The sequence below is a fragment of the Electrophorus electricus genome, chromosome 6 (assembly GCF_013358815.1).
Source record: "Electrophorus electricus isolate fEleEle1 chromosome 6, fEleEle1.pri, whole genome shotgun sequence".
Taxonomy (NCBI): Eukaryota; Metazoa; Chordata; class Actinopteri; order Gymnotiformes; family Gymnotidae; genus Electrophorus; species Electrophorus electricus.
The window spans coordinates 9,874,765-9,901,977 of record NC_049540.1 but is presented as its reverse complement, the minus strand read 5'-3'; the positions used below and the strand labels follow the sequence as shown (position 1 = coordinate 9,901,977).

Below are 27,213 nucleotides of genomic sequence, written 5' to 3'. Positions count from 1 at the left end.
TTCACGGAATCCGCTGTCGCTCTAAAACCTGCTTTCAGCGGCCGAGTTCCGGCGTCATTCTGGAAATGACCGGCCGCGCGCTGTCCCGTGAGCGCGGAGAGAGGCGGGATCTATCGGGGTGACGGGGCCGCACGCGAGGGCCGAGGGCACCGGCGACTTTTTCCACTCAAGTTTTATTTTCACTAACTTGGCGCGATCCATTCACCGGGTTCCGCTGTTGCGACAGATTCGGGTGAATTATCATCTTAACTGGGCTCGTGTGGTGAGAGCGATCGCGAAGAATCCGCTCCGGCTGGATTATGTGCGTGTTTTTGTTTTTTTGTTTTTCCTTTTTATTTAACGTTAGGTGTGGAGTGATTTGGGATAGTACGACCGCTTGACGACTTCAAGTTTATTTGGGAAGAAACTTTTTTTTTCACATCGAAGGAAATAACGCGGGGAATCTAATATTTCTGTCACTTTTATTTTGGATTTGTGGCACGTTGTGAATTGTACGATCGAACTAAACCGAGAACTTTCCACCCAACCCTTCTCTTTCGTATGTAACCTAGTGTGTGATCCAGCAGCCGGCTGTTCATGCAAACAGGTGTTGACGACTAAAACGGCTTGATTTTTAGTTTCAGCAGTAGTGAGACATTTCTGCCCATAATTGTATGCTTTGCTAAACCTCTGTTGAAGCCCCTTTTCTGACCCCTGTGGCCGGGCGCGAGTTAGCTAGCTAGGCTAACCGTCCCGTAAAAGCGGTGAGTAGCCGGTCCCCTCCCCAACCCTCACCCCACCATCATACTAAACACAATGAAACGCTTCTGAGGGGGGAAAATGCAGTTTCTCAGCGTGTATCGATGATGTTCCAAGTATACGCGTTGTTTACCTCATATAATCAGAATCGAAAACATTAATCTTTAACAATTTTAAGACTCGTGGGCTTCTGAATCAGCTGACCGGCGGCATGTTGAATTCTTCATCAGATAGCCGGGCTTATTTACCCTGGAAACCTGTTGAGTCTTTTTCCTTTCACTCTGATGCAACTGTCTGAAGAACAGATAAATATGGCAAAGAGAGTTTCGTCATATTGGTCAAATGGACATGACCATAGAAGGCCAGAGTACGTTTGACTAGTGATTGTGTTTGTCTTGTCAGTCGTCTTCGTTGTCCTTCAAATATCATTTCCCAATCGGAACAGATCGTGGGTTGGGCAGTTCTTATTGGCTATGTCGGGTGCCCTGGTCATACCTTTGTCTGGCCTAAGGCATTTTTGCAAAAGAATGGTCACCCAGCACACAGAGTGCATATGGAGTGTGTGAACTGTGAAGTCCTGTCTTTGGGACTTATTACAGGGCAGGAGCGTCATGATGACAGACATGCAATTCTGACACTCGCACAGGAATGTGTGGTGATACTATCTTTCTTCTCCCTCTGCTCTAAATTCCTTTTCTCTGTTTTTCCCTAAACATATGTCTCTCTATAATGAATCTTATTCTCCTCCCCTTTTCCCACATGCTGTTCTGGTGTTTCTCAGGCTTGTTGACTGCTCCTGGCACTTTTGTGTTCTTGCTACAGGAATATTTGTTGGGACTTGAGGCATACATGCAGTTTGGCAACTAGCCAGAGGTGCTCACTGGTGTATTAAGTGCACTTAAGATACTTCATGAATAACAGCATGTTTTGTTGGATATTTGCCTGTAAAGCCAGAGGTGTTTTACAGTTATGGCATTGGGCATGTTACGCACAAGCTTTTTGATACTGGACCCATGGAGGGAGACATATTTCTGTGGCCATGCATGCAGTGCTGCTGGTTTTGATTTACAATCCAGACACTCCTTTGTTTTCCACCCCATCACTAAAATGTGACCGACATTTAAATTCCCGGCAGCCAGCCAACTCTGCCGCTCTGGAGAGAACCGTTTAAGTGTGTGATGTGAGTTTAGGCCTGGTCATATGCATGAGTCAGTTCTATTCCCTCAGTGCCCTTGTCGGTTTTCTTTTTGTTTGATTTATTTTTTTTTTAGTGAACAATCTCTTAAAAGTAGGTGCATAGCTTTTTAATGTGTGAACGATTTGATTAATTTTTGAGTACACATGTTCTTTTGTTCAGAAAGATACATAATGTCAGAAGCATGTTTTCTTCTGCCCTTGAGACTGGGTGAAGGTATTTAAGGAGAGAATTACATCAGGTGTTTTTGATTTTAAATATAAACAGCACATTCCTTTAGAATTTTCTTACGTAGCACAGCTTTGTTAAAAGTGGAGTTCTTCCTCCCATGTGTTCTTTAGTAGCATAGAAGAAATGTTTTTAAGTAAAACAAAGCAGCGGAGGTTTTATTTCAAATTTGTATATTGTACACATACATACTGTATTGAGCAAAAGCATATTTGAGAGTTACTTTGAAAAATTGCATTTGTGACACACAAATTGCCAAAGTGTTTTAACAAACGCTTAAAATGATACAGATGCAGTAGAGAATAATGGTGTTGAATGTAAAGTTGCAACTAGATCCTCACCCACAGGTAGCTATGCAGTGTTAAAATCTGAGCTAAGGTTGTGAAAGGTTGCAAAATGCTGGGACTTCACTGATCAACAGAACTTCCTGAGACAATGGAGATGTCTGATTACATGGTGTATCTGTGTAAATAATGTATTAGTGATGTACTAGAACTAAGTAATAGGACAGTGCTGAAATAGCTAAGGATCAATAGAAACAAGAAGGATATGAATCCTTGGTTATGCTAACTCTTGTTGGCATTTATTCTTTTTTTTTTCTTCATTTTTTGCTGTTAGCTTCTTAGTCAAACTATGCCTTCAGATGATAAAAGAGGCATGTTTAAATTGTTTACTGGCGGTAAACCCAAAGTTAGTCAGACAGCCATTGTTTGAGAAATGCCCTCTATGGACAAAGGTTTGTGGACACCCCTCCTAATTATTGAGTTCAGGTGTTTTAGCAACTCTCTTTGGTAGGTGTGTAAAATGGCGCATACAGCCATGTGATCTCCATAGACAAGCCTTGACAGTAGAGTGGGTTGTACTGAAGCTCTCAGTGGCTTTAGACATGGCACTGTCATAGGATGCCACCATTGCCCCTAGTTAGTGTGTGAAACTTCTGCCCTGTTATATATGTACAGTCAACTGTAAGTGGTATTTCTGTGGAGTGGAAGCACCAACTCCACCATGAAGGGGGAGACCATTCACACTCACAAAGGTTGGCCAGCGGAGGGCTGGAGTGAGCAGTGGGTTAAAAATTGCCCATCCTCTGTTGCTTCACTCTCTTCAAAGTTTCAAACTGTTGAGAAATTGCACTACAAGCTTCATGAAATGCGTTTCTGGAGTATTGGAATCTGGGTTGAATCATGCTTCACTATTTGGGAGTCTGTGGAATGAATCTGGGTTTGGCAGATGCCAGGAGAATGATATCTAGCAGAATGCATAGTACCAACAATAAAGTTTGGTGGAGGAGGGATAATGGTTTTTCAGGGTTTGGGTAAAGTTCCAGTGTTCCAATGAAGGATCAGGTTAATGGTACAGCATGCAAAGGCATTTTATACAATTATTTGCTTCCAGCTTTGGGGCTTTATGTTGGGGAAGTCCTTTCCGTGTGCCAGCATGACTGTGCCCCTGTGCACAGTCCATAAAGACATGGTTTGACATGTTTGGTGTGGAAGAACTCCAGTGGCCTACACCAAGCTCTTTTAACATTTGTGAGATGAAATGGAACAACCCAGGCTTTGTCAACCAAAATCAGTGCTTGACCTTACAAATGATCTTTTCACTGAATGGGCACAGATTCCTACAGACATGCTCAAAAATCTTGTGCAAAGTGTTCCCAGAAGAGTGGATGATGTTATAGCACAAAGGGTGTGCCAACTCTGTATTAATTCCCATGGTTTTGAAATGACAAGGTCAAAGGGGCATGATGTTTCTGTAGCTTGGCAGGTAGATCTTAGTGTTAGTAATGCCAAGGTCATGGGTTTGATTCCCAGGGAGCACATGCAAATATGTAAGTCAGTCTGGATAAGAGTGCCTGGCAGATGCCATGAATGAGTAGTCAGGTGACCAAATACTTTTGCCCATGTAGTGTATCTTATCAAAGTATTAAGCAGTAAAGGCTGGCATGATTGGGGTTGATTTATAACGATGATGATGATCAAAATTACTTAGCCTAAATGATATTTATGAGGCTGCTCATATGTTTCATTCATTACTAGAAACACCTTTCACATTATGTTGTGTAATCTCACTGGAGTGACAAAGAAAGAAATGTAATGGGTTATCACAGGTGAACATTAGAGTGAGAGACCGTGATGGAAAGCAAGAGTGATTTAGGAAGAGGGAGTTAAGAAGACGGAGGGACTGTGTTGGTGATGGAGAGTGGGAGCAAAGAGAACAGTGTGAATAAAAGAAGTAGACCCCCAGGCACCTGATGTGCTTGTGCAAACCAGAGTGTGTTTTGAAACTAGCAGCAGTATGTCTGTCATGCCAGCTATGTGTGTTATGTTGGCTGGGTCCGTAAGAGATGGGTGCGCGCGCGCATGCGTGCGTGTGTCTTTGTTTATTTGTGCCAGTGTGGTAGAGCTGTCAAAAATTACAAATCAAAATTCAAGTAACAGTCAAATGTTATTGAAAATCCCCACATTTGGGTATAATGAATGTAGATTTGAGGGTCTAAATACTGAGTGTGCCTGAAACGTAGTAATTTAGCAAGCTATGTTCAGTATTTCTAACAGTTGAGCCATCAGACACTGAAAAACACATGGCAGGGGAAGAGATTAGTTACATAGCTGAAGTGCTGGCAGCTTTGAAGCGTTTGACGAGGACGGTGTAGCAGTTTTTTGGGTTCTTTGTTTTTTAGTGGAGAAACTAGACAGGAGACGGCCAGTTTACAAGCTGTGTGCAAGAGGATCTCTGCTAACCCCCTACCTCTGAGGGCTCTCTGTGTCTGCCTGCTCTCACGGCTTGTTCTCCAGCTTGCCATGTTGATGGTCCTAGTTTAAATTATTTTGCACGTCGGATGCTGTAATGCGTGCTCCGCCTGCTGGAAAACAGGAGGAAATCACTAAAATCTACGTTCATTTGCAAAGACATGCGCCCGATGAGTGCATGGAAAGGGGTTGGGAACTTTGCACGTTGTTCCACGTAGTTTGTCTGCACCTTAGCTTTTAATATAGCACACACCCACCCCCTCGCACACCCACAGAGTCAGAAGTTACTCACAGTCCCTTAAGGCATGTCCCAGCCTAGCCCATACTGTTCTTTCATACCAGACTGGCAATGCCTGAAATACACAGGCATGTGTTAATTCTGGTGCATGTGCTTGAACATTGCCTGTAAGAGACAAAGAGGAGTGGTATCAGTCTGATGTCCGAAGTAGCGAAGGACAGCTGACTTGGACTCCAACGAGGCAGTCACTGTCTTCGACTCAAAGAGGATCGATGAGGCTTTTCATCATGCGTCGATCGCGTTGCGTGATTTAGAAGAAAACACTATCTTGGCTGCCCTGTTATGTGAGGCTTAAGGGTCCCCACTACGCTCTCTGATCTTGTTACTCATTTATTTAGTGGAGCATTATTCAGAGCCAGATCTGTTAAACATTTCAGCAGGAACCCTTTGGTAGAGCCTCAGCTGGAGGGACCTTGATCCTTTGAGATAGTCACCATTACATGTGCCCTATTTACACACAATACATAAAACCAACAGCCCTATTTACACACAATACATAAAACCACCAGCACACAAAGAAGTAATCAGAAAGCTCCAATGCATGGCTTATAAGCATGCTTCCAGACTTCCACATTTCACCAAAAGAAGAACAAGTTAAAAACACCATAAATGTTTTTATCTCCTGGGTCAGATAAATGTCAGCTAAAAAAAATACCAGCTTAACAATTGATCAGTTGAGATTCTTGAGCTCCCCTGGAAAGTGGTATACATCTGTAAGATCATACGCTCCCTGCACCAGAGGGCACACACAGCATTCACCAGAAACAGCTGTTGGCTGTGTGCCTAGATAGCAGAAATGTCTGAGATTAATCAGTCACTCCTCATCTCACCAGACCCTTCGTCTGCAAACAAGTGAAGGGAAGCATTCGAATGTCAGTCATGTGGCATGACAAATTGGACCCACGGCTCGGTTTCATAGTTATTGTGTGCTTATAGTTAGTTAGTAACAATGCGGAGAAACTGAACGTGCACACGTCTTCCCAGGAGTATATTGTGCTTATTGAGCACAGGTGTAGCTTTGCTATGAAAAGTGCTGGGGACAAGAATGCGGACCCCGTGTTGCCCCTAAAATCCACGTTCCCTTCACTGCAAAGAAAACTGCAGAGGCTGAAAGGAAGACGTTCACGAAAACGTTTATGGCCACGTTGGTGAAGCCTATCGCCATGGATTGGCCTTGCATATTTTTTTAAAAAGTAATTAGTTTTGTGTCACAAATTGCTGCGCTGTGTTTGTGATCTTGGCATCGTGAGACAACGTACAAGCAACAATTTCTGTTTCTGACATTAAGAGTAGAACATAAAACATTTAATTTCATTGACTAAAATAAATATTTTATTGTTTATCATTAGTGAATAAATGAGAAAACTAATGTTTTCTGGGTACATTTTTAAAAAGTGATGGGGACAAAATCTGCCATTTCAGAAAATGGTGGGGACATGTCCCCATTGTCTCCAGCATGCATTACACCTACGTCATTAAGGCCAATGTTGTGATTAAAAGGAACATTTTCTTTTGTGACCAAGTTATAACTGTAGGATGGTGATTTTTCCCCTGTGGTTGTGTGTGTGGTGTTCTGTGTCTGCTGTAATTATGGGATAATTTAGTCCGTCCTGCATTGGAGTGTGTTTTGGCAGCCTGCCACACTGTTATCATGCTGAAGGAAACACCTGTTCCACACTCAGACTCTCACACCCCGGTCTCCTGCATACACCCACGTACACCACGCCTGTGGATCTGTGCGCACCATATGGGAAATGATCTGCCCTCACAAAGGTGTGGGAAAACTGCCAGGAGAAAAGCAGGCAGCAGCAAAGTAAACCCGTTACAATCACGTCCCGCCTTCTTGGCCTCTGTGCTTTACTCTTTGAACAGAGGTTAAACAATCTGTCAGTTCTGATAGTGTTATTTAAAATCCCACCAGCCCATCCTGATAAAAGTGTAAATATACGATGTTAGCAATAAGATTATAAGTGTATATGATATGTTATCAATAACATAAAACCCAAACAAAATGCACACCTGTAACGGTGAGCGGTAAGGAGGCGGACGCGTGTGCAGAGAAGCGCGAGATTTATTATGGGCAATTCCAGAGTCGTAGTCGTTAGGGTAGTCCAGGGTCATAATACCAACACGGAGAGTTGTAGAATACATAATTAAACTAGACAAGGGCTAGGATATATGAAGGACTAAACACACAGGCTTGAGGAGACGAAGGCGAGAATTAACATACAGGCTAGAGAAAATAGACACGACTTGCATACATGCAGGCAGATTTAGGTTAACAGATAGTCTGATATACATTCAGTACAACCACATTAACACAATGAACAGCCAAAACACAAGGAATTAGACATGGTTTAAATACATTAACTTAACAAGGTAGAAAAGGGACAGATGTAAGCAATCAACCGCGTGGCGGAGAAAATGAAACTAAGGCATGGAACTAAAATACACACGACAGGGAAAACATGGAACATGGAAGTTGGGAGGGATTAACCGTGACGACACCGATATTTACATATATCTGGATGGATTGGACATGAATAGTGAGACTTTCAATACAAAATCAGATGGGACAGATTTACAACATGAAATTGAAATTTGGTTCCGAATATCTGTTGTTTGTTTATTTAGTATGACTAACACATTGTTGTTTGTTGTAAGGGTCAGGGTAATCAAACCTCCCTTCTCACAGGTGCTTACAGGCGATTGGTCAGCAGTTATCATGGCCTCGTCTTCAGTGAAGGTGGCAGTCCGCGTGCGGCCCTTCAACAACCGCGAGACAAACTGTGGAGCCAAGTGTGTGATACAGATGCAGGACAAGTCCACCTGTAAGTTACACACACACTTACAAATCAGATCAGCTTGCTCAAACTGTAAATAGCAGATACACTGTTTGTGTTTTTGTGCTGTTTGTATGTTGCATAATTTTCCAATTATGAGTGACTAAATAGGCAGCACCGTACATACTGTTTTGCCTGAAATCAATTATACTTTCTCATTTTTTTTGACTGACTTGCATTTGGAGCTACTGAAATGTAAATCTGCACTGGCGTTCTTGTTTACTTCCGAGCTGCTTCTAACAGTCCCTAGTCCAGGCTCCCACACTCCCAGGGGCTGAGGCCTGTACTTCAGGCCCCAGCAGGGAGGTCCTGTGCTACATGTTTGTTTATTTATTTGCTTACTTACTTTCTAAATTCATCTGCTTTGCATTTCCCACTCGTTTTTTCTGCTCGTTGATTGTTGTTTATTTTTGCATTTCTTTAAACGTTTTTATTTTAAATAACTACCTGTTACTGGCTTTTTGCTACACCTCACTAAACACTAGACCACACCCCAAGGCCATGTAAAGAAGAACACACACACAACCGTATGTTTGCTTTCTTCTTTCGGCCCCACTGACAGTAAAACTCATTGCTAGCCACTTTACCATCGGTGTGTCCTGTTAGCATTGGTATTGAAATTTCAAGGCTGGCCATGTTAGCTTTGATCCGGGCTTTGTTTTCACAGGTACAGAAACTGCATAGCTGGTCATGTTGTGTTAGCATTGGTATTGAAAGCCAGTGGTGCTAGTCGTGTTAGCTTTACTCTGCACTGTGTTATCACTGGTTTTTGAAATTGCAGTGTTGTTGGCAACATGATCCTGGTTGGCAGTGATCATGGAATTCCTATGCTAGCTGGTCTTTCTTAGCGCTACACTCCAGACCGCACATTCTCTCCCTCTTACACGGCATTTCCACCTTTCTTCCAGTCTTAACCGTCCCCCCTTTCTCTCTCTTTCTCTCTCCTGTCTTCCCTTCTCACATTTCCACTGCTCTTTTTGTTACTCAGCTTTCCCGATCCCTTTCCCACCCTTCCTCTCTTTCACCACTCTCTCTCTCTCTCTCTCTCTCTCTCTCTCTCTCTCTCTCTCTCTCTCTCTCTCCAGTTGTCCCCCGCTTTCTATGTAAAAAATCTGCTGGGCTGGCAGTCTGTTTGGCTTGTTCTCTCTCCAGTACAAACACAGGTCTGCATGTGAGCCCAAGGCCCGGACCTCCCTATTGTTACCCAGCAGCGGTTCATTCTTCAGAGAGCCTCCTCCTCCCCCGCCTTTCCTCAAAACTCTCCCACTGACGCACTGACCCAGGTCCAGCTGTCTTCGCCCAAACCCCAACAGCTCACCATCATAAGCTCAGTGCAAAACTGGTCTCAGATCAGAGCCAAAAAAGGTCACCCTCACGGAAGTCATAGCGAGGGAAGGAGAGAGAGAGTGAGTGAGAGGCCCACTAAGAGAGAGCTATTCTATAGGCTGTGAAAGGGATCTCTATGGAGAGGAAGTGTTGCTCTACTGGAGTGTTTGCCATGTTAAGAGCTCTGGCATGAGCTGAAGGGAAGCCTGTGTGTGTGGCTGGGTATTGGCCTAGTCAACACGGAGTAGTGTGTGCCTTTGTTACACTGATATGTGAGAGCATATTTTTAAAAATCTGGCAAAGAACTGCTATTGAGTTATGCATGAAGCATAAAAAAATCATTTTTAACAAATCACCCTCCCCCTACTCAATGTTCTTCCAAAGGTTTCATTATATTGTCAATGTTTAAGAAACAAAACTAAATTTTTTTTTTTTTTTAATTGTTTTTTCTACTGGTTTATTTTGTGGTGTTTGTATTACAGGCATTGCCAACCCCAAGCAGCCCAAAGATACTCCCAAGAGCTTCACTTTTGACTACTCATATTGGTCACACAGCACGGTACGACACAGGACCACCATTCAGTAGAACTGTACTAGTCTGTGTTCACAGTCAATGAAAATTTTAAATACTCAAGAAACTAGTACTTTTATTTACTGGAATATAGCATCCTCTACAGATTAGTTATTATTACATGCCATTTATTCATACTAACATAAGAAAATAATTCCCAAGACCTTCCACACTACACTGTGATATTTCATGTCTTTTCAGGAAACTAGAAAATTTTGACAGATGTTTTTTTGTTTTTTTTTAAGTGCTTAAAGGTATAAATATTGCAATTATTAGTAAATTTGATCGCAATGTCAGTAGATGAGTTTTCTGAGGGACGTTTTCTTGCATGCTTATGTCATGCTGTACCAAGTTCGTTTGTTTAATATATACGAATGTCTGATCTATTTTATTACACTATATTTTGTCCTTGGTGTCTGACATGTTATGGCAAAGTAAAACCCACGAGCACGATTCACATGCATTTATTTGGCAAACGATCATGGAATGAAAGCTTATAGCAAAGTTACGTGGTACATTAATTTATTAAAATGCACATAAGACATTACATTTTCAACAGCTACATACACACCAATATACATCAGCATTTAACATTAGCACCTATTAGCTAAATAAACTAGATAAGATTAGCATGTACCATTCCGTTACATGTTATCCCTTGGATTTGTGGTGACTTTAGCCAGATGAACTGTCTGCTCTTGCCACAGGCTCAAACATTCGCAAGATGTCACCTGCTGACCCAAAGTGGAGAATCAGTTGGAGAAAAATCTCCCATGCTGCTGTCATTTTCCATATCAAGAATATCACTAGCCACTTTCGAGGATTTGTATGATCCTGCCCCCGTTATAAATTATGAATTCCACTTGCAATGTCATATTAAACTGTATATAGGCCACACATACACGTCAGTTGACAAGGAAATTATGTCACTCGAGTATTTGCCATTGGAGTTTAAATCTGGCAACAACAATTCAAAGAAGTTTCAAAATGTGAATCCCTCTCATAGTTGGATTGCAACTCCGTATTCTGTAAAAGCCACTTGAGCTTTATTGAACTTGTCAGAACACATACAGTCCTGTGTTCTCGCATGCTAACAGGAAGGTGGAGGAGCCGGTGGTTGGCGCTCTCCTGTGCCAAAAGGATGTGTCTGCTGGCGACGTGTGTCGCCCTCACCATCCCAGCTGCATAGCATTCGTTAGCTAGAGGACCAACACTGGTAGAAAAGGGCAAACATGAGAAAAAAGAACACTTAGAAGAATATTCCATGAAGAATGCAAGTGTATTTCTGGAATAACTTTTAAAGCTGGATGAAACTGTAACATCATTAATAAATTTTGTTAAAGAACACTTCACCTGAGCTGCCTTTAGTCTCTGTGATTGACCTAGGCTGTGAAGTGAGCAGCTAAAAAGTTCAGATTTGTTTGCCTGAAATAACCATTCAGGAGACGTGGACGGGTAGACTGAGCACGTAAGTGGACAAGTGTTTGGAGAGGGGGGGCATTGGAGGAAGGTTGCGAGTGAAGGGAGGAGGTGGACTCCTTCGGGGCTAGATCAGTTAGCAGCTTTAAACATGCATGATGACCTCACTTCCTGCACCCTAGGAGGAGGACCCATCCTTCACCTCCCAGAGGCAGGTCTACCTGGACATCGGAGAGGAGATGCTGCTGCATGCCTTCGAGGGCTACAACGTGTGCATCTTCGCTTACGGCCAGACCGGAGCCGGCAAGTCCTACACCATGATGGGCAAGCAGGAGCCCAACCAGCAGGGAATCATACCACAGGTGACATAGCTGAGAGAAACAAGCCTCCCAGGGCTGTGCCACATATTGCTTGTAAACCGCATTTGCAATACTGCAATAATAATGTTGTGGAAAGTTGCTTTTACAAGTCGCAATTTTTCCAGCCAAGAGAACTCTTGAGTGGGTGATCTTACCCAAGTTTTTGCCCCTAATGTTGGTGGCATCCAAGTCGTGTTGTATTGTAAGTCGTCACACCACCACCACTGGACAGTTCAACACACTTGGGAAAGAGTGCTGGCAAGCAGAACCCCCAGAATGGGTTGGCACTGTGTTAGGAGATAGAGCACATAGAGCAAGGCTAGTTATGCTCACAGATCAAAGCAGTGCTCAGCCAATGACGGGGTAGCGCTTATAGCACTGCGCCACTCAGGAGGCCCATATACAATCTGTTAACAGCTGTATTATATATTATGATATTGGACTAATATAATAGAAAGTTGCATATGGAAATTCAAATTTTTTTGCTACATGTGTGCTTGGAGCCCTTGAAAAGCTTTCTAGAAATAAATGTAGCCAACAAATAAAAGTAAATTAAATTGAAGTTTTCATATGTTACATTAATAACGTAAAATAAACAGTTTGAATCATTTAAATTCCAGATCTTCCAATCCCTGCTCCCCTCATTCAAACACAGCATAGCAGAAGTTCCTGTTCATGTTATGGGCGGTCCATAGGCTTTTAATTCTATGGAAAAGTCAGAAGGAACTGCAGCAGTAGCACCATTTAGCCAAAACGCTGCAAACAGCATGCTTTTAGATGCCAGACACTTGAAGCACAGCTTGTATTTTTTTCTTCCAGTGAAAATAAAGATCCTGGAGCCGAAGTTGGCTTGTTATTTATATTTTACATGCCATCTTATATAGGTGGAAAACGAAAATTGAGATTTAAGGTGGAACAGAATATTTGAAGACAATTGACCATTATGGTGTAATGAAGACAATTACTGCACCGTTCATTGTAGATGTGACGGTGAGCACCAGGGGGATTACCTCGATTTACTCCTGTGTCACAGTGCTGATTTTTGTCTCGAGTTCTCTAGTGGTTGAAAAAAATGTCCCAATGAAATACATTGAAATGATAATGTACTTACTGTGGGGGTTGTAGGTAATGTAGTATAATTCAGAATAATGTACAACTAAGGAAAGAGGGTTTCGCAATTTTCACTTTCACAATTAAAATGATAAAGGCAGTAGTCTTCAGTTGAATATGATAAATACACTTTATTAGACTGAGGAATACCAATAACATACGATAGTCTGAATAAAAGAATGTTTGTATTCAAACATACAAAATATTATGGATGCAGACCAGTATAGCCAATAACTACAAATGGCTCACTTATCTGTTTTATTCATCATAAAAGGAATGAAGTTTTGTATGTTGCAAGGCTGCCAAACTGACATAGTCTAAATCCTCTTAAATTCACCCTTCTGCTAGTTGTCTCCCTTCCAAGGCCCAGATTAAACACACTCACTTAGTGCAGTGACTGCACAAGCACACACCCTGCTGTGTGATTCCCAAATCAGAATTCCTCCCGTGACTGGAAAACAGAAGGTGTGAGTGTCTGGTTAAAAATGCCTCTTACCTCGATTTACTCCTGTGTCACAGTGCTGCTTTTTGTCTTGAGTTCTCTAGTGGTTGAAAAAAATGTCCCAATGAAATAAGTTAAATCTGTCTTGAAGAATACCCCCTGGTCTGCTGTTCTGTTTGTTTGTTTTCCTTTAATTAAACAATTTATTCATTATTTATTCTAATGATTAATCAGCAACGAGCGCAAAGCAAAAACCTGGGCTCGGGTTGAGGTTGTGTTTACACTGCGAGGTTCAGCTGTTAGTGTTCTGCACATTACTGTGTGTAAGACCTTTAGCCGTGAGCTCATGGAGTGTGGGTTTTTTGTGTGTGTGTGTGTGTGTGTGTGTGTGTGTGTGTGTGTACGTACATTCTCCTAGCTTTGTGAAGACTTGTTCAGACGAACTGCAGAAAATACTGACCCCGACCTGTCCTTCTCTGTGGAGGTAAGGCTGTGTGTGTGTCCGTGTGTGTGTGTTTGGTTACTGTTGTTACAAGTTTTTATTGTGTCTGCGTTCTGAAAGAGTGTCAACACACTGTCATTGTTGGTGCTCACAGCATGTAACCTGTTCTTGTTAAGTGGCATGTTTTCATCAGGCCAACTAACAGGTGGGGCACGGCATGGCAAACTGAGGTTGTTTACAAAAACACATCCTTGCTTGCTTCTTTTTAAACATTAAATCCGTGTCTTTAAAAGGCCACTCTAATCATTTTTGCATTTTTGAGCTGTGATAACAGTGATATCACTGCCTGTTCTGAAACCCCACATCTTCATGACAACGTTTGAAGTATTAGAGAATGTATATAAATCTCACAGACTAAACCAACATTCAGCCTGCCTAAAGTCTGTGTCCGTGCTGTGAGCGTGTTGGTGTTGTGAGAGTTGTGTTTCAGTGCTGGGAGTGTATTGGTGTTGAGAGTTGTGTGTCAGTGCTGGGAGTGTGTTGGTGTTGTGAGAGTTGTGTGTCAGTGCTGGGAGTGTGTCAGCGTTGTGAGAGCTGTGTGTCAGTGCTGGGAGTGTGTCAGTGTTGTGAGAGCTGTGTGTCAGTGCTGGGAGTGTGTCAGTGTTGTGAGAGCTGTGTCAGTGCTGGGAGTGTGTCAGCGTTGTGAGAGCTGTGTCAGTGCTGGAAGTGTGTCAGTGTTGTGAGAGCTGTGTGTCAGTGCTGGGAGTGTGTCAGCGTTGAGAGCTGTGTCAGTGCTGGGAGTGTGTCAGTGTTGTGAGAGCTGTGTGTCAGTGCTGGGAGTGTGTCAGCGTTGTGAGAGCTGTCTGTCTGTGCTGGGAGTGTGTCAGTGTTGTGAGAGCTGTGTGTCAGTGCTGGGAGTGCGTCAGTGTTGTGAGAGCTGTGTGTCTGCTGGGAGTGTGTCAGTGTTGTGAGAGCTGTGTGTCGGTGCTGGGAGTGTGTCAGTGTTGTGAGAGCTGTGTGTCGGTGCTGGGAGTGTGTCACTGTTGTGAGAGCTGTGTGTCGGTGCTGGGAGTGTGTCAGTGTTGTGAGAGCTGTGTCAGTGCTGGGAGTGTCAGTGTTGTGAGAGCTGTGTCAGTGCTGGGAGTGTGTCAGTGTTGTGCTGGCTGTGTGTCAGTGCTGGGAGTGTGTCAGTGTTGTGAGAGCTGTGTGTTGGTGCTGGGAGTGTGTCAGTGTTGTGAGAGCTGTGTCAGTGCTGGGAGTGTGTCAGTGTTGTGAGAGCTGTGTCAGTGCTGGGAGTGTGTCAGTGTTGTGAGAGCTGTGTCAGTGCTGGGAGTGTGTCAGTGTTGTGAGAGCTGTGTGTCAGTGCTGGGAGTGTGTCAGTGTTGTGAGAGCTGTGTGTCAGTGCTGGGAGTGTGTCAGCGTTGTGAGAGCTGTCTGTCTATGCTGAGAGTGTGTCAGTGTTGTGAGAGCTGTCAGTGCTGGGAGTGTGTCAGTGTTGTGAGAGCTGTGTGTCAGTGCTGGGAGTGCGTCAGTGTTGTGAGAGCTGTGTTTCAGTGCTGGGAGTGTGTCAGTGTTGTGAGAGCTGTGTCAGTGCTGGGAGTGTGTCAGTGTTGTGAGAGCTGTCAGTGCTGGGAGTGTGTCAGTGTTGTGAGAGCTGTGTGTCAGTGCTGGGAGTGCGTCAGTGTTGTGAGAGCTGTGTGTCAGTGCTGGGAGTGTGTCAGTGTTGTGAGAGCTGTGTCAGTGCTGGGAGTGCGTCAGCGTTGTGAGAGCTGTGTGTCAGCGCTGGGAGTGCGTCGGTGTTGTGAGAGCTGTGTCAGTGCTGGGAGTGTGTGTGCGCTGTGTCAGTGCTGGGAGTGTGTCAGTGTTGTGAGAGCTGTTTGTCAGTGCTGGGAGTGTGTCAGCGTTGTGAGAGCTGTGTGTCAGTGCTGGGAGTGTGTCAGTGTTGTGAGAGCTGTGTCAGTGCTGGGAGTGTGTCAGTGTTGTGAGAGCTGTGTCAGTGCTGGGAGTGTGTCAGTGTTGTGAGAGCTGTGTGTCAGTGCTGCTATGCCTCTCTTCATTTAGGTCTCATACATGGAGATCTACTGTGAGCGTGTGAGGGATCTGCTGAATCCCAAGTGCAGAGGGCCCCTGCGGGTCCGAGAACACCCCATCATGGGCCCGTACGTAGAAGACCTGTCCAAGATGGCTGTCACCGACTACAGCGACATTGCCGATCTAATGGACTGTGGAAACAAGGCCAGGTATCTGTCTAAACCAGTATGTTCCAATATAGTCCAGCAACACTCTGTCTTAGGTTGTTGGGCTGCCTCTAAAATGCTCTCTGGAATGTAAAGATTATTGTAACATTAACATTTAAAATAGGGCCATTTACTCTGTTGTGCAGCTGTATTTAAATAAACGTTTAACTTAAAAAAACATGGTGTTAAATAACATTGTTGAAATAATTGTGTTCCCAGTATGTTATTATAAATGGTCACCCTATAAACACCAATCCTAAAGTAACTCAGAAGGGTTTCGGTACTCTTGGTTGCTTATTTACGCTATGTATGCACATGTGTGTACCCTGTGTGTTTGCTTTTTGTGTGTGTGTGTGTGTGTGTGTGTGTGTGAGAGAGAGAGAGAGAGAGAGAGAGAGAGAGAGAGAGAGAGAGAGAGAGAGAGAGAGAGAGAGAGAGAGAGATGCCCTTGGGTCATATTCAGAGTCTTATGTGCTGTACGTTCTAGTTGTATTTGACAGTATAGCATGAACATGACAGGACAGCCATAGGCTGTTTTCAGATCCTTATTTACTGAACATACAGAAGACAAACGTGTGTTTATTCGGTGTGTATTTCAAACAGCCAGGTATTGATGGTCTTTCTCTCCCCTCCTCCATGTTGGTTTTTCCCACTCCCTCTGTTCTCTCTTTCACAGGACAGTAGCTGCTACAAATATGAATGAGACCAGCAGTCGCTCTCATGCAGTGTTCACCATCCTCTTCACCCAGCACCGTCATGACCAGATGACTAACCTGGACACAGAGAAGGTGCAGGGGTGTGGGTGTGGGTGTGGGCGTGTCCTCATAATAGCCTACATGCACGTCTGTGCCTATCAAAGCAGCAATAATCAACTTGTTTACAGTGGATTAATCCTATTTATTCATTACTGTAAAGTTTCATGGAGTTCATGGTGTTGAATTACACAATTACCCACAGCTAACAATTTGAGAGACATAGAGTCTATAGCACAGGCAGGACGGCCTGTCTAAACCTCATTGCTGATAGAGTCTGTAACACAGGGAGGACAGCCTGTCTAATCCTCAGTGTCATGGTTTGCTCATCTTGGTCCCAAGACATAAAGGAATGAATATTTAGCTCTCTCATTCCAAACCCAGAGTTCCGCTCTTATCTACCCTTTCAGAGCAGGAGTACTGTTTCAGGACAACGTCTGCTGTAACCATAGCACTAGTTTAGGATGCAAATGGCCAATCAGATCTCCGAACAGTTAATTATAGTTATGATGCTATGAGTGATGATGTCATTGACCCTGTTTTGACTCTCTCCATATTCTTCAGGTGAGCAAGATCAGCCTGGTTGACCTGGCAGGAAGTGAAAGAGCAGATTCTTCCGGAGCAAAGGGAATGAGGCTAAAGGTAAGGAATGTTGTAATGGCTGTCTGATTGGAACTGAAATCACATTATCTTTCAGTGGTTGTTTATTATTGCACTCTATTGTCTAGCAATGTGTGTTTGTTCGTTACGTTTTTTGAGTCATTTCTGGTGTACGAATTGTAGGAAGGTGCCAATATAAACAAGTCTTTGACAACACTGGGTAAAGTCATCTCAGCACTGGCAGACATGGTGAGAGAAACACACACACTAGTGCCAGTAAATGAAGAAGACATTTGTCTAATGCTGCTGATTATTAGCATGAACAGGTGTTTGTTGGTTTGTTTGCTGGTTTATTAATGTGTTTTACTCGCCTGTGTTTCTGTCTTGATCACCAGCAAAGCACCAAGAAAAGGAAGTCTGACTTCATTCCCTACAGAGACTCTGTACTGACCTGGCTACTGAGAGAGAACCTGGGTAAGAGTGTGTGTGTGTGTGTGTGTGTGTGACAAGACAGAGAGGGAGGAAGAGGTGTGTGCGTGTGCGTGTGTGTGTGTGTTTCTGTATCTTTATCTGTTTGGGTTGGTTGGTCTGTTTAAGGTGGGAATTCACGCACAGCCATGATTGCTGCCCTGAGCCCAGCAGACATCAACTATGAGGAAACGCTTAGTACACTCAGGTAGAAACACTTTCATTCTGTCTCTCACATACACACACACACACACACACACACACACACACACACACACCTAAATCGCTGGTTGTGTGAATCTTTCACTTCCCATCTGGTGTGGGTGTGTGTGCGTGTGTTTCAGGTACGCAGACCGTGCAAAGCAGATTCGCTGTAATGCCGTCATTAATGAAGATCCCAATGCTCGACTGGTTCGAGAGCTGAAAGAGGAAGTGAAACGCCTCAAAGAACTGCTGCTCTCACAGGGCCTCAGTGAGCTTATTATTGCTACAGGTAAAACAAACACACAGTGTGTAAACTGTACACACACACAACAGTGTACACTGGTAAAGGTAAAACGCACACACAGTGTACACTGTATATTCAAAGTAATTTAAAATTGTACATTGTGTGTGTGTGTGTGTGTGTGTGTGTGTGTGTACTGTGCACATTTTATGCACTTCTAAGCACACTCAAACACACTTATACAGTGTATACTGCACACACTCGTATACACACACACACAGTGTATACTGTTCACACTGTCACACAGCCACACAGGTTATACAGTATAGGTTATTAAACATTTATACAATCATGCACACACAACATTCAATCAGAATCAATTCAATATTAACTTTAGTGATTCTCAATTGAGATGTGAAAACAAGTCTGAGTAGTAACAATTATATGAACAACTGAAATACAATTATATTGATAATAAACATAGTAATAACGTTAGTAATAAAAACTAACAATAATTACTAACAGTTGTAGGAAAACAGTTGCACTGTGTTTATATAAGTGCTCATGTCTGTGCTTGGAGGTCCAGGTGTATCCCAGCATCCCCTTCTTCCTGAGCCCCAGATTGTTAGTGATACTCCAATGGAAGACTTGGGTCCAAGCAGCCCAAAGAACCCCATCAGCAAAGAGGAGGCAGTGGAGAGACTGAAGGTATAACACACACACACACACACACACACACACACACACACACACACACACACACATACATACTGTATACACACATCAACCCACCAACAAAGAGGCAGTGGAGAGCATATTATACTGAAAATACTCACGTACACACAGACGCACACATGCCCTGCGCAGGTACATATCACTTATGAAATCTGGACTTTCAAAACACAGGTTTGAAAGTCACACATTCCAAATGCCACACCCTGGACCCACGTCGAAGACTACGTGAGCGAGACCAAAGCGAGACCATGATGCATGATCATGTAAACAACAGTATTTTCAAACATGAGAAAATATTGCAGTGCTAGTGAGAATAAAGGGAATCGTGTTTATGGGTAAAGGTATAGATGAGCCTGCAGGGGGGTGTTTCACATTGTAGCTGGGCCATCTATTGCCCTCATATGCAATTAGAGTAGCCACTGAGGGAATATAGTCCAAACCAATACGTGTGGAGCTCGTCAACTTGAAGCAGATTTCCTTCATCAGTCCGAGCCCATGGGCCAAACGCTGTCAGTCTTTGGTGAACTTGCAGGGTGTTGTTTTCGTTAATGTGGGAAATGTATCCACAAACACTGCATTATGAGAGATGTTTTTGTTTTTAATTGGTCCTGTACTGAACTTGAATAATTAAAGGTTCAAGCTCCGATCAGCAGCTCTGATCTGTCTGTCTCTCTCTATCTCTCTCTATCTCTCTCTCTCACTCATATCTCTCTTTTGTCTCACTTTCAGGAGACTGAGAAGATCATTGCTGAGATGAATGAGACGTGGGAGGAAAAACTGCACAAGACTGAAGCCATCCGGCAGGAGAGGTGAGAGACACACGCGCACGGGCTCGTACACTTTTACATAAGCTCCAATGAATACATCGTACACACTGTGTGTGTGTGTGTGTGTGTGTGTGTGTGTGTGTGTGTGCAGTCATACACACTGTTTAACATTGTATGCGTGTGTGTTATCAGAGAGTCCCTGCTGGCAGAGATGGGGGTGTCTATAAGAGAAGATGGCGGCACCGTCGGAGTGTTCTCCCCCAAAAAAGTCTGACTCTGTCTTTAGCCTGTAAATGAAGATTTATTAACTCTACATTTACAAACTGGTGTTTTGACATTTGAGAGTGTGTGTGTGTGTGTGTGTGTTTCAGACTCCCCATCTGGTGAATTTGAATGAAGACCCTCTAATGTCTGAGTGCCTACTGTATTACATTAAAGACGGAATAACTAGGTACAGACACCTGGTTCTGAAATACCCTGTGTGAGTGTGTGAGTGTGTGTGCGTGCATGTGTGCGTGCGCTTGTGTGTGTGTGTGTGTGTGTGTGTGTGTGTGAGAGGGAGAGAAAGAATGTTACGAGATGTCTTTTCCCTTCTAACTGTATTCAAACGTGTGTGTGTGTGCTGCAGGGTTGGACAGGAGGATGTAGATATTCGACTAAGTGGTCAGTTTATAAAGGAGCTGCACTGTGTTTTCTGTAGTGAAGTAGAGGACAATGGAGAGGGTGAGAAAAACTGACTTTCTCATTAGGAGCAATAGTGTTATTAGTACTGATAATAAACGACAGCAGTCTTCATCATCTCTGTATGCAGTGGTCGTCACTCTGGAGCCGCTAGTCGGAGCAGAGACGTATGTCAATGGGAAGCAGATCACAGAAGGCGTCGTGCTCAAACAAGGTGCCAGACCATCACTCACACACACACACTCACACACACACACACTCACTCACTCACTCACACACACAGACACACACATACACACACACACATTTTGTCTAGGGAAACATAACACCACGCTGCATTATTGTTATCTGTGTGCTTCTGCATAGTTATGGTGACAGGCTTGAGTGTCTTCAAATCCATCTTGTTTTCACGTAGTGCTCAGTAAGTCACTCTGGGTACGAGTGTCAGCCGGGTGCTGGAGGAGAGGTTTCTGAATGTGAATGTTACTCACGTACGTTCTGTGTTTGCTGTGAAAGAGTAATGAGCAGGGATGTTTGTGTTAGCATCTTGACTCCATGTAGGCCTTACTGTTCTCCTGTGGCACAGTCAAAGTTTTTGCATTATGCATAATCATTTATGCAAATATGAATGTTTATGCAAAGCAGTTTTCGTTCTGTCGAGTCCAGGGAATTCCTGTACTTAAGTTTAGTGATTTTTTTTGTTTGTTTGTTGTTGTTTTTTTATTCAGCTCATTTTATTAATCGGAAACCAGCGATTGAACTGGTTCCTCCTGGGTAGATGATATAGAGATATCAAAAATACTGCATGTATAAGAAGACAGATCAACTCCAGCATCGTTCTTTCAACCCATACACTGGCAAACACAATCCTTCAGCCCTTCTTATGTGTTTTGTGTTTGTGTGTGTGCGTGTTTGTGTGTTTTCCAGGTAACCGCATTGTGATGGGGAAGAACCACGTGTTCCGTTTTAACCACCCCGAGCAGGCGCGGCTGGAGAGGGAGCGCAACGCAGCCCAGGACCAGCAGGGGGAGCCGGTGGACTGGAGCTATGCACAGAAAGAGTTGCTTGAGAAGCAAGGCATCGACATCAAACAGGAGATGGAGAGAAGGTGAGAATGAGAGGAGCTTGTGTATCTGGTACTTGTGTACATGTGTGTTGTGTGTGTCGTAATTTTTCTTATGGTCTTTATTAAGAATAAACAGTACAAAATTACATTAATTTCAGTAACCGTAGTGTCAAAGCTGCACTTTGATTCTGACGTGGGTACACACACAGTCACACACACACAATCTCAGACACGTTCTCATACCAACACACATTTTGTGTATCAGGCTGCAAGATTTGGAAAATCAGTATCGCAAGGAGAAAGAAGAGGCTGACCAGCTGCTGGAACAGCAGAGACTGGTGAGGAGGAGAAAGATGAGGTCACTTCTCGCACACACACACACACACACACACACACACACACACCTACAAGCTTTCTCAACTATCTGTCCGCATGTCTCAGTGTAGCGTGACTCATGCTTTTAATAGCGTAGACTCAGATTTGAATAATGTTGATGGTGGGAACACTTCTGACCTCTGATGTGTGTGCAATGTCTCCTCCCTCTGCTCCCCACTTTCCTGCCATCCCTCTCTCTCGCTCTCGCTCCCTGTCTGACTCCAGTATGCAGACTCTGACAGTGGTGATGACTCTGATAAACGTTCCTGTGAGGAGAGTTGGAGGCTCATCACTTCCCTCCGAGAGAAACTACCAGCCAACAAGGTCTCTCTCTCTCACACACACACACACACACACATACACATGCATACATACAAAAACTCATATACACATACAGACAGGTTTGTGTAAACTCACTCAGCAAGCAGTAATTTATATAGATCCCCCACAATAAAACCTTTTACACTTTAATTACGGTTGGGTGATATGACAAGTCATGGAAAAGTATACAAAAATCTATGGTATATGAGATCAAATTCTCTGTTTTTGTTCAAATGCTGTAACATCCAGTGTTGACCGTGCTTCACATACCTTGCCTAAGCCTGCGTGCTTACATAATGTTCCTTTTCACCTTGAGTTTTCACTTATGTGATGCAATGCTTGACTCAGATCGTTTGTGTGCGTGTGTGTATTCTATGTCATGGGCGGTCAGTCAGCTGGCTTTTCTCCCCTTAATAACTATGGCTGACTCAGCTGGCGCCGGCCGTGTGTTAGCAGAGGCCCGGGGTAAAGGCCCGGTGGAGTTCACTCGCTCCGCCCAGCACACGCTAATGCAGCCAGCGATGGGTGATGGCACTGAAACCATCCTGAAACCATCCTTCCCAAACCCAGGCAGGGACATTAGCATCGCTGCAGGAAGTCTGATTCTGTTTCAGCTGCCCGCGTGTGTGGAGAGCAGACCGAGGCCTTGCTTTAACAGCCGCGCTACTCTTAATTCATGACTGTCAGTACTGGGCACATTCTTCTCATTCCGTGCTGGAGGTCACAGTGTAGTTTTACAACAACATTAGAACTGCACTCGCGCACTCACACACACACACACCACTTGGTTAGTCAAGGTTCTCTGTCCAGGTGTGCGCTATAAAACATAAACACACATATACACACATGCACAGATTTCCTTTGTCCAGGTAAAGCTCGAAAATTGCAAAACACTTTCATTCATTTATTCTGTCATTTTTCTAGACCCTGGCACATTTAGAATAAATGTGTGGCGTTTGCCCTAACCCAGTCTTGGCTGAAATTGGGGCATTAGTAACAGGATAAATGGATCGCTGGGTCAGTGGCTGCGTTTGGGGTTTTCATTATCAGGTGTGGGAGTGGGATGGTTCTCTATTCTAGCCTGTAGGTATATTACAACATCCATGGAGCTCAGTATTAAAAAAACAAAAAAAAAACAAACTTCTTTCTGAAAATGTGTCAGAGGCGATGGACTACTAATAAAATCATACTCCCTGCTTGTTCCTGCCCCCTCCCTCTCACTGTTGCACCTGCATCCCCTAATGGGATCTAACCTTTTCTTTTCTGTCTGATTGATTTTTCGTTCTGTAGGCATGTACAGTGATCAAAAGTGATCTGTCCTCGTGAGTAACAGTGTGAGATAACAACATCTGAAAATGCAATATTTAGGGACATTTGACTGGTTCCTCTGAGGGGAAAACACTTTTATTTTATTCCTTTTACGTCATTTGTAATACATCACAAAGACAGGAGTGTAAATGCCTGTGTTTGTGTGTGTGTGTGTGGGGGGGGGTTTCAGGTGCAGTCTATAGTGAAGAAGTGCGGTTTGCCGAGCAGCGGGAAGCGCCGGGAGCCTCTGCGTGTCTATCAGATCCCACAGCGACGGCGTCTTCCTGCAGGCCTCGGAGCCAAACCTCACCCCAGCTTGGACGACCTCCGCACACAGGCCATCAAAGAGATCTGCTACGAGGTAGGCCAACCCTGCCCCGCCCCATCATCCCAACACCCCACCCCTTCACCCCACCACTCTGCCCCATCATCCCAACACCCCACCTCTTCACCCCACCCCACCACTCCGCCCCTTCATTCCAACACCCCACCACTCCGCCCTGTCTTCCTAACACCCCACCCCACCACCTGTTTCAAGTGTTTTGTTTGTTCCAGCTTCCAAAACACTTTGGCCAGGCCATGGAGACCTCTGCCATACCCAGTGATCTATGTCGGGTGAATGAGGAGCTAAAACAGATCTGAATATGGCATTTAGCAGATACTTCTTGTCTTAACAGTAGTTGGAGTTCTTGTAAGTTAGCTGATGTGGCATGGAGTTGAATCTTAAACTGTGATACCAAAAACAGCTGCAAGGGCAATTTAAACACCAAATCTTTTCCTTCATTTTTTTGCTCCTTCATCTTTTACTCTTCTCTTTCCATTCTCGTTCCTTCTTGTCTACTCCAGGTGGCACTGGGAGACTTCCGGCACACGCGGCAGGAGATTGAGGCTCTGGCCATCGTGCGGATGAAGGACCTGTGCAGGACGTATGGGCTGCGTGACCCGCAGGAGCGGGACAGCTGGCGCAGCGTGGCCAGGGATGTGTGCAACACGGTGGGCATCGGCGACGACGAGGGCGACCGAGAAAGGAGGGCGGAGCCGGACGACAAAGAGGCCCCGCCTACGGCAGGAGGGAGGGAGAAGGTCACGGTGGGAGGGAGAGCGGATATGGGTGAGCTGAAAGCGCACATCGACAAGCTGACGGACATTTTACAGGAGGTGAAGATCCAGAACAACATGAAGGATGAGGAGATCAGGGCACTCAGAGGCCGCATGGCGAAGATGGAGAAAGTGTTTCCAGTAGGACTGCAGGTACAGCTTGCATATGTGTGCGTGCCTGTGTGTGACATATTGTATATATATGCATATATTTTAGGTATATACTGACTGTGTTACTGCCGTGGAAGCGTGTCGTCATGGTTGCTATTGCCTTATTCAGGGAGATGAAGACGACTCCATGGCAGACGTGAGCGGAGCTAGAGGCGAAGATGTGGTGGGCCAAAGTAGTTGGTATGGTGAGGACGACTCTGGGTATCGTCGAGGTCGCCACAGGTGGCAGTACCCTGACAAGTTCCAAGACCCTAAGCGCCGCCGGGACATGGGCTCCCAGTCCGACAGCACCCCCTACACCCCTCCAGCGGGACGCCCTCAAAACCCATTCAGCGCTGGCACAGGGCGCCTTCAGAACAACTTCTCCACGCAGCCGTCCACGCGTAACTCCAACGGCCTGTTCCTTCCAGGGACGGGTCGCTTCCTGCCCCCCCTGGAGAGAAAGCTGCTATTCCCTTTTAAGGGCAACCCCCAGCACAGGGGCTTCCACTGGGGTCCTTCGGCCAATCAGAGGGAAGGTGCGGACACGCAGGATGGGAAGGATTCTTCTTCCTTTGACGGGGGCTCCGTGCACACCTTTCAGTCCCCACCTTTGAACAAGGGCCAATGGGCCAACAGCCACCACCAGCAACGCCGCAATCATGGCAACAGAGGCCACAGCAACCGTGGTAACCGGCAGCGATCACGGAACCGAGGACGGAATCCATTTGACGGGTATGTACAGCACGAGCCAAACGTGAACGCTGACTGGAAAGATGGCGGAATGGGCCAAGTGGAGCAAAATCATGGGAGGGAAAGGTATATTTGGTGCAGTCCAAACTCAAGCTCAGGGCAAGAAGACAACCACTGCCAACAGAACCAGCACCTGAACCAGCAGCAGGGCAAACAGGGGTTCCACAAACAGCATAGCCAACAACCAGGTTATTATCTGCCCCCCCACCGTCAGCCCAGCCCCACTGAGAAGACCCAAAAGGCTTCAGGATCCAGCCCTAATACCCCACTCACCCAAGAGGAGCACACCACACCTATGGAAACCTGATTGGCTCTTTTGACTGAGATGGCAACCAATGGCAATGAAAGTGGAATGGAGGGTCTGATGAAGTTAATTGGAAAGTTTAGATGTTTTTGACTTTGACTGCTTGTGCAGTGGTGACACTTTGTAGGAAACTGGAATGTGTCAGGATGGTCAAAAAAGGCTCATGGTAGCCACTTCAACCATCCCCAAACACATCCAGTATTATCTGAAATATGCTGGAAGCTATTATTGTTTGATGTAATGCACCTCATATTACCCTGGGGAAACACACACACATACTCTACACGTGCTTTTCACACCAATGCAGTCTCTTAGCACCAAGGTGTGAGTGTTGAGAGCGCAGTGAGCTTGAAGCAGTTTGCACTCTGGTTTCTCGCGAGGATATTTTACACAGGAACTCTTTTAGTGCAATGACTCAGACTGTGATTTTATACCAGCAAAGCGCCCGTGTGGCTTTGTCCATTTGGGCACCTGAGAATCATGTTTTCGGGCTGCACATTTTGGGAGTCTTTACCTCAACTCCGTCTGTCGAGCTGTACTCCGTGCCTTAGGACAACTTCATATGCCTGGAATCCTTCTGAACTTTTTATACATGTTGTCGTCACGTATTGTATATTGATTGTGTTTACATGCGTTACGTTTACTGTGTATAATTGGCCCTGTTTGTACATGGGAGAGAAGGGGCCTGCAGATGGGATTGTTGGTGCCTCGCTATCATGCGCATTGTGGTAATTTTAGAAGATCGTTTCTTTCCAAATGTGTATATTTGGAAACAGCTGCTGCATATCATTGATAATTCTACCTTGTGTCTGCTGAAGAGCATTGAAAGTGATACCAAAGAGTTACCAGCTCCTGAGCACCTGCGCCCATGGTGCTGTCATTTCGACATGCATGTGGACATGACACCCAAAGGGCGATCATTGTTAAGTCCTTATTTTCTCCTGTTTCTTTTTTTTTTTTTTGTCTAACCATCACTGTATTCCTATTCCTTTGAGACAGGTTTGAACTGTCTCTCCCCTTTATAGGTGTAGTGATTGACCAATTTAGATTGGGAACGTCACTAATGAGTAAAGTCTAAAAAGACAAACCCCTTTATTTACTTTGTTTTATTGTAAAAACCTTTTTTTTTTTTTTTTTTTTACTTGTGGCTGTTTTAGTCACATGCAAGTGCTCTTGTGGCAGTGACATGCAACTGAAAAAAACATTTGGCAATTAAAACACTATATTATCTTGCCTGACTAATTGGTAGTGTTTTCTGCTGTTAACGATCTGTGCCTTTGCCCTATAGTCTTAGGCTATGGACATGCTGGCCTGACTTTCAGCTGTCGGACAGTGTCAGGACCAACCATCACCCATACTCAGTGCATGCTGAATCGGCATTGGCAGTCAGCCATCAGGGAGTTTAGTGATTGGCTGAGTGTACTCAAAG

The 27,213-nt window shown here is 44.5% G+C and overlaps 1 protein-coding gene across 3 annotated transcripts; it reads left to right on the top strand.

Annotated features, from left to right (window-relative positions):
• On the top strand, positions 1-27,026 carry kif1c (kinesin family member 1C). 3 transcript variants are annotated; one of them, XM_027032777.2, is made up of 25 exons: positions 1-586; positions 679-743; positions 7,908-8,043; positions 9,864-9,940; positions 11,554-11,733; positions 13,701-13,766; positions 15,786-15,964; positions 16,638-16,749; positions 17,278-17,355; positions 17,497-17,562; positions 17,709-17,787; positions 17,911-17,989; positions 18,126-18,274; positions 18,807-18,934; positions 19,691-19,770; positions 19,921-19,996; positions 20,100-20,179; positions 20,357-20,451; positions 20,540-20,623; positions 21,337-21,517; positions 21,741-21,813; positions 22,076-22,174; positions 23,670-23,840; positions 24,326-24,730; positions 24,858-27,026. In XM_027032777.2, the coding sequence occupies exons 3-25, from the start codon at positions 7,938-7,940 to the stop codon at positions 25,785-25,787; spliced, it is 3,573 nt and encodes a 1,190-aa protein (XP_026888578.2). In that variant the 5' UTR covers positions 1-586; positions 679-743; positions 7,908-7,937; the 3' UTR covers positions 25,788-27,026. The 3 variants fall into 3 exon arrangements, with proteins under 3 accessions (XP_026888578.2, XP_035382785.1, XP_026888579.2); XM_035526892.1 differs by lacking the exon at positions 679-743 and having other exon boundaries at positions 1-301; XM_027032778.2 differs by having other exon boundaries at positions 1-743; positions 18,813-18,934.
• Positions 27,027-27,213: the final 187 nt, after the last annotated feature.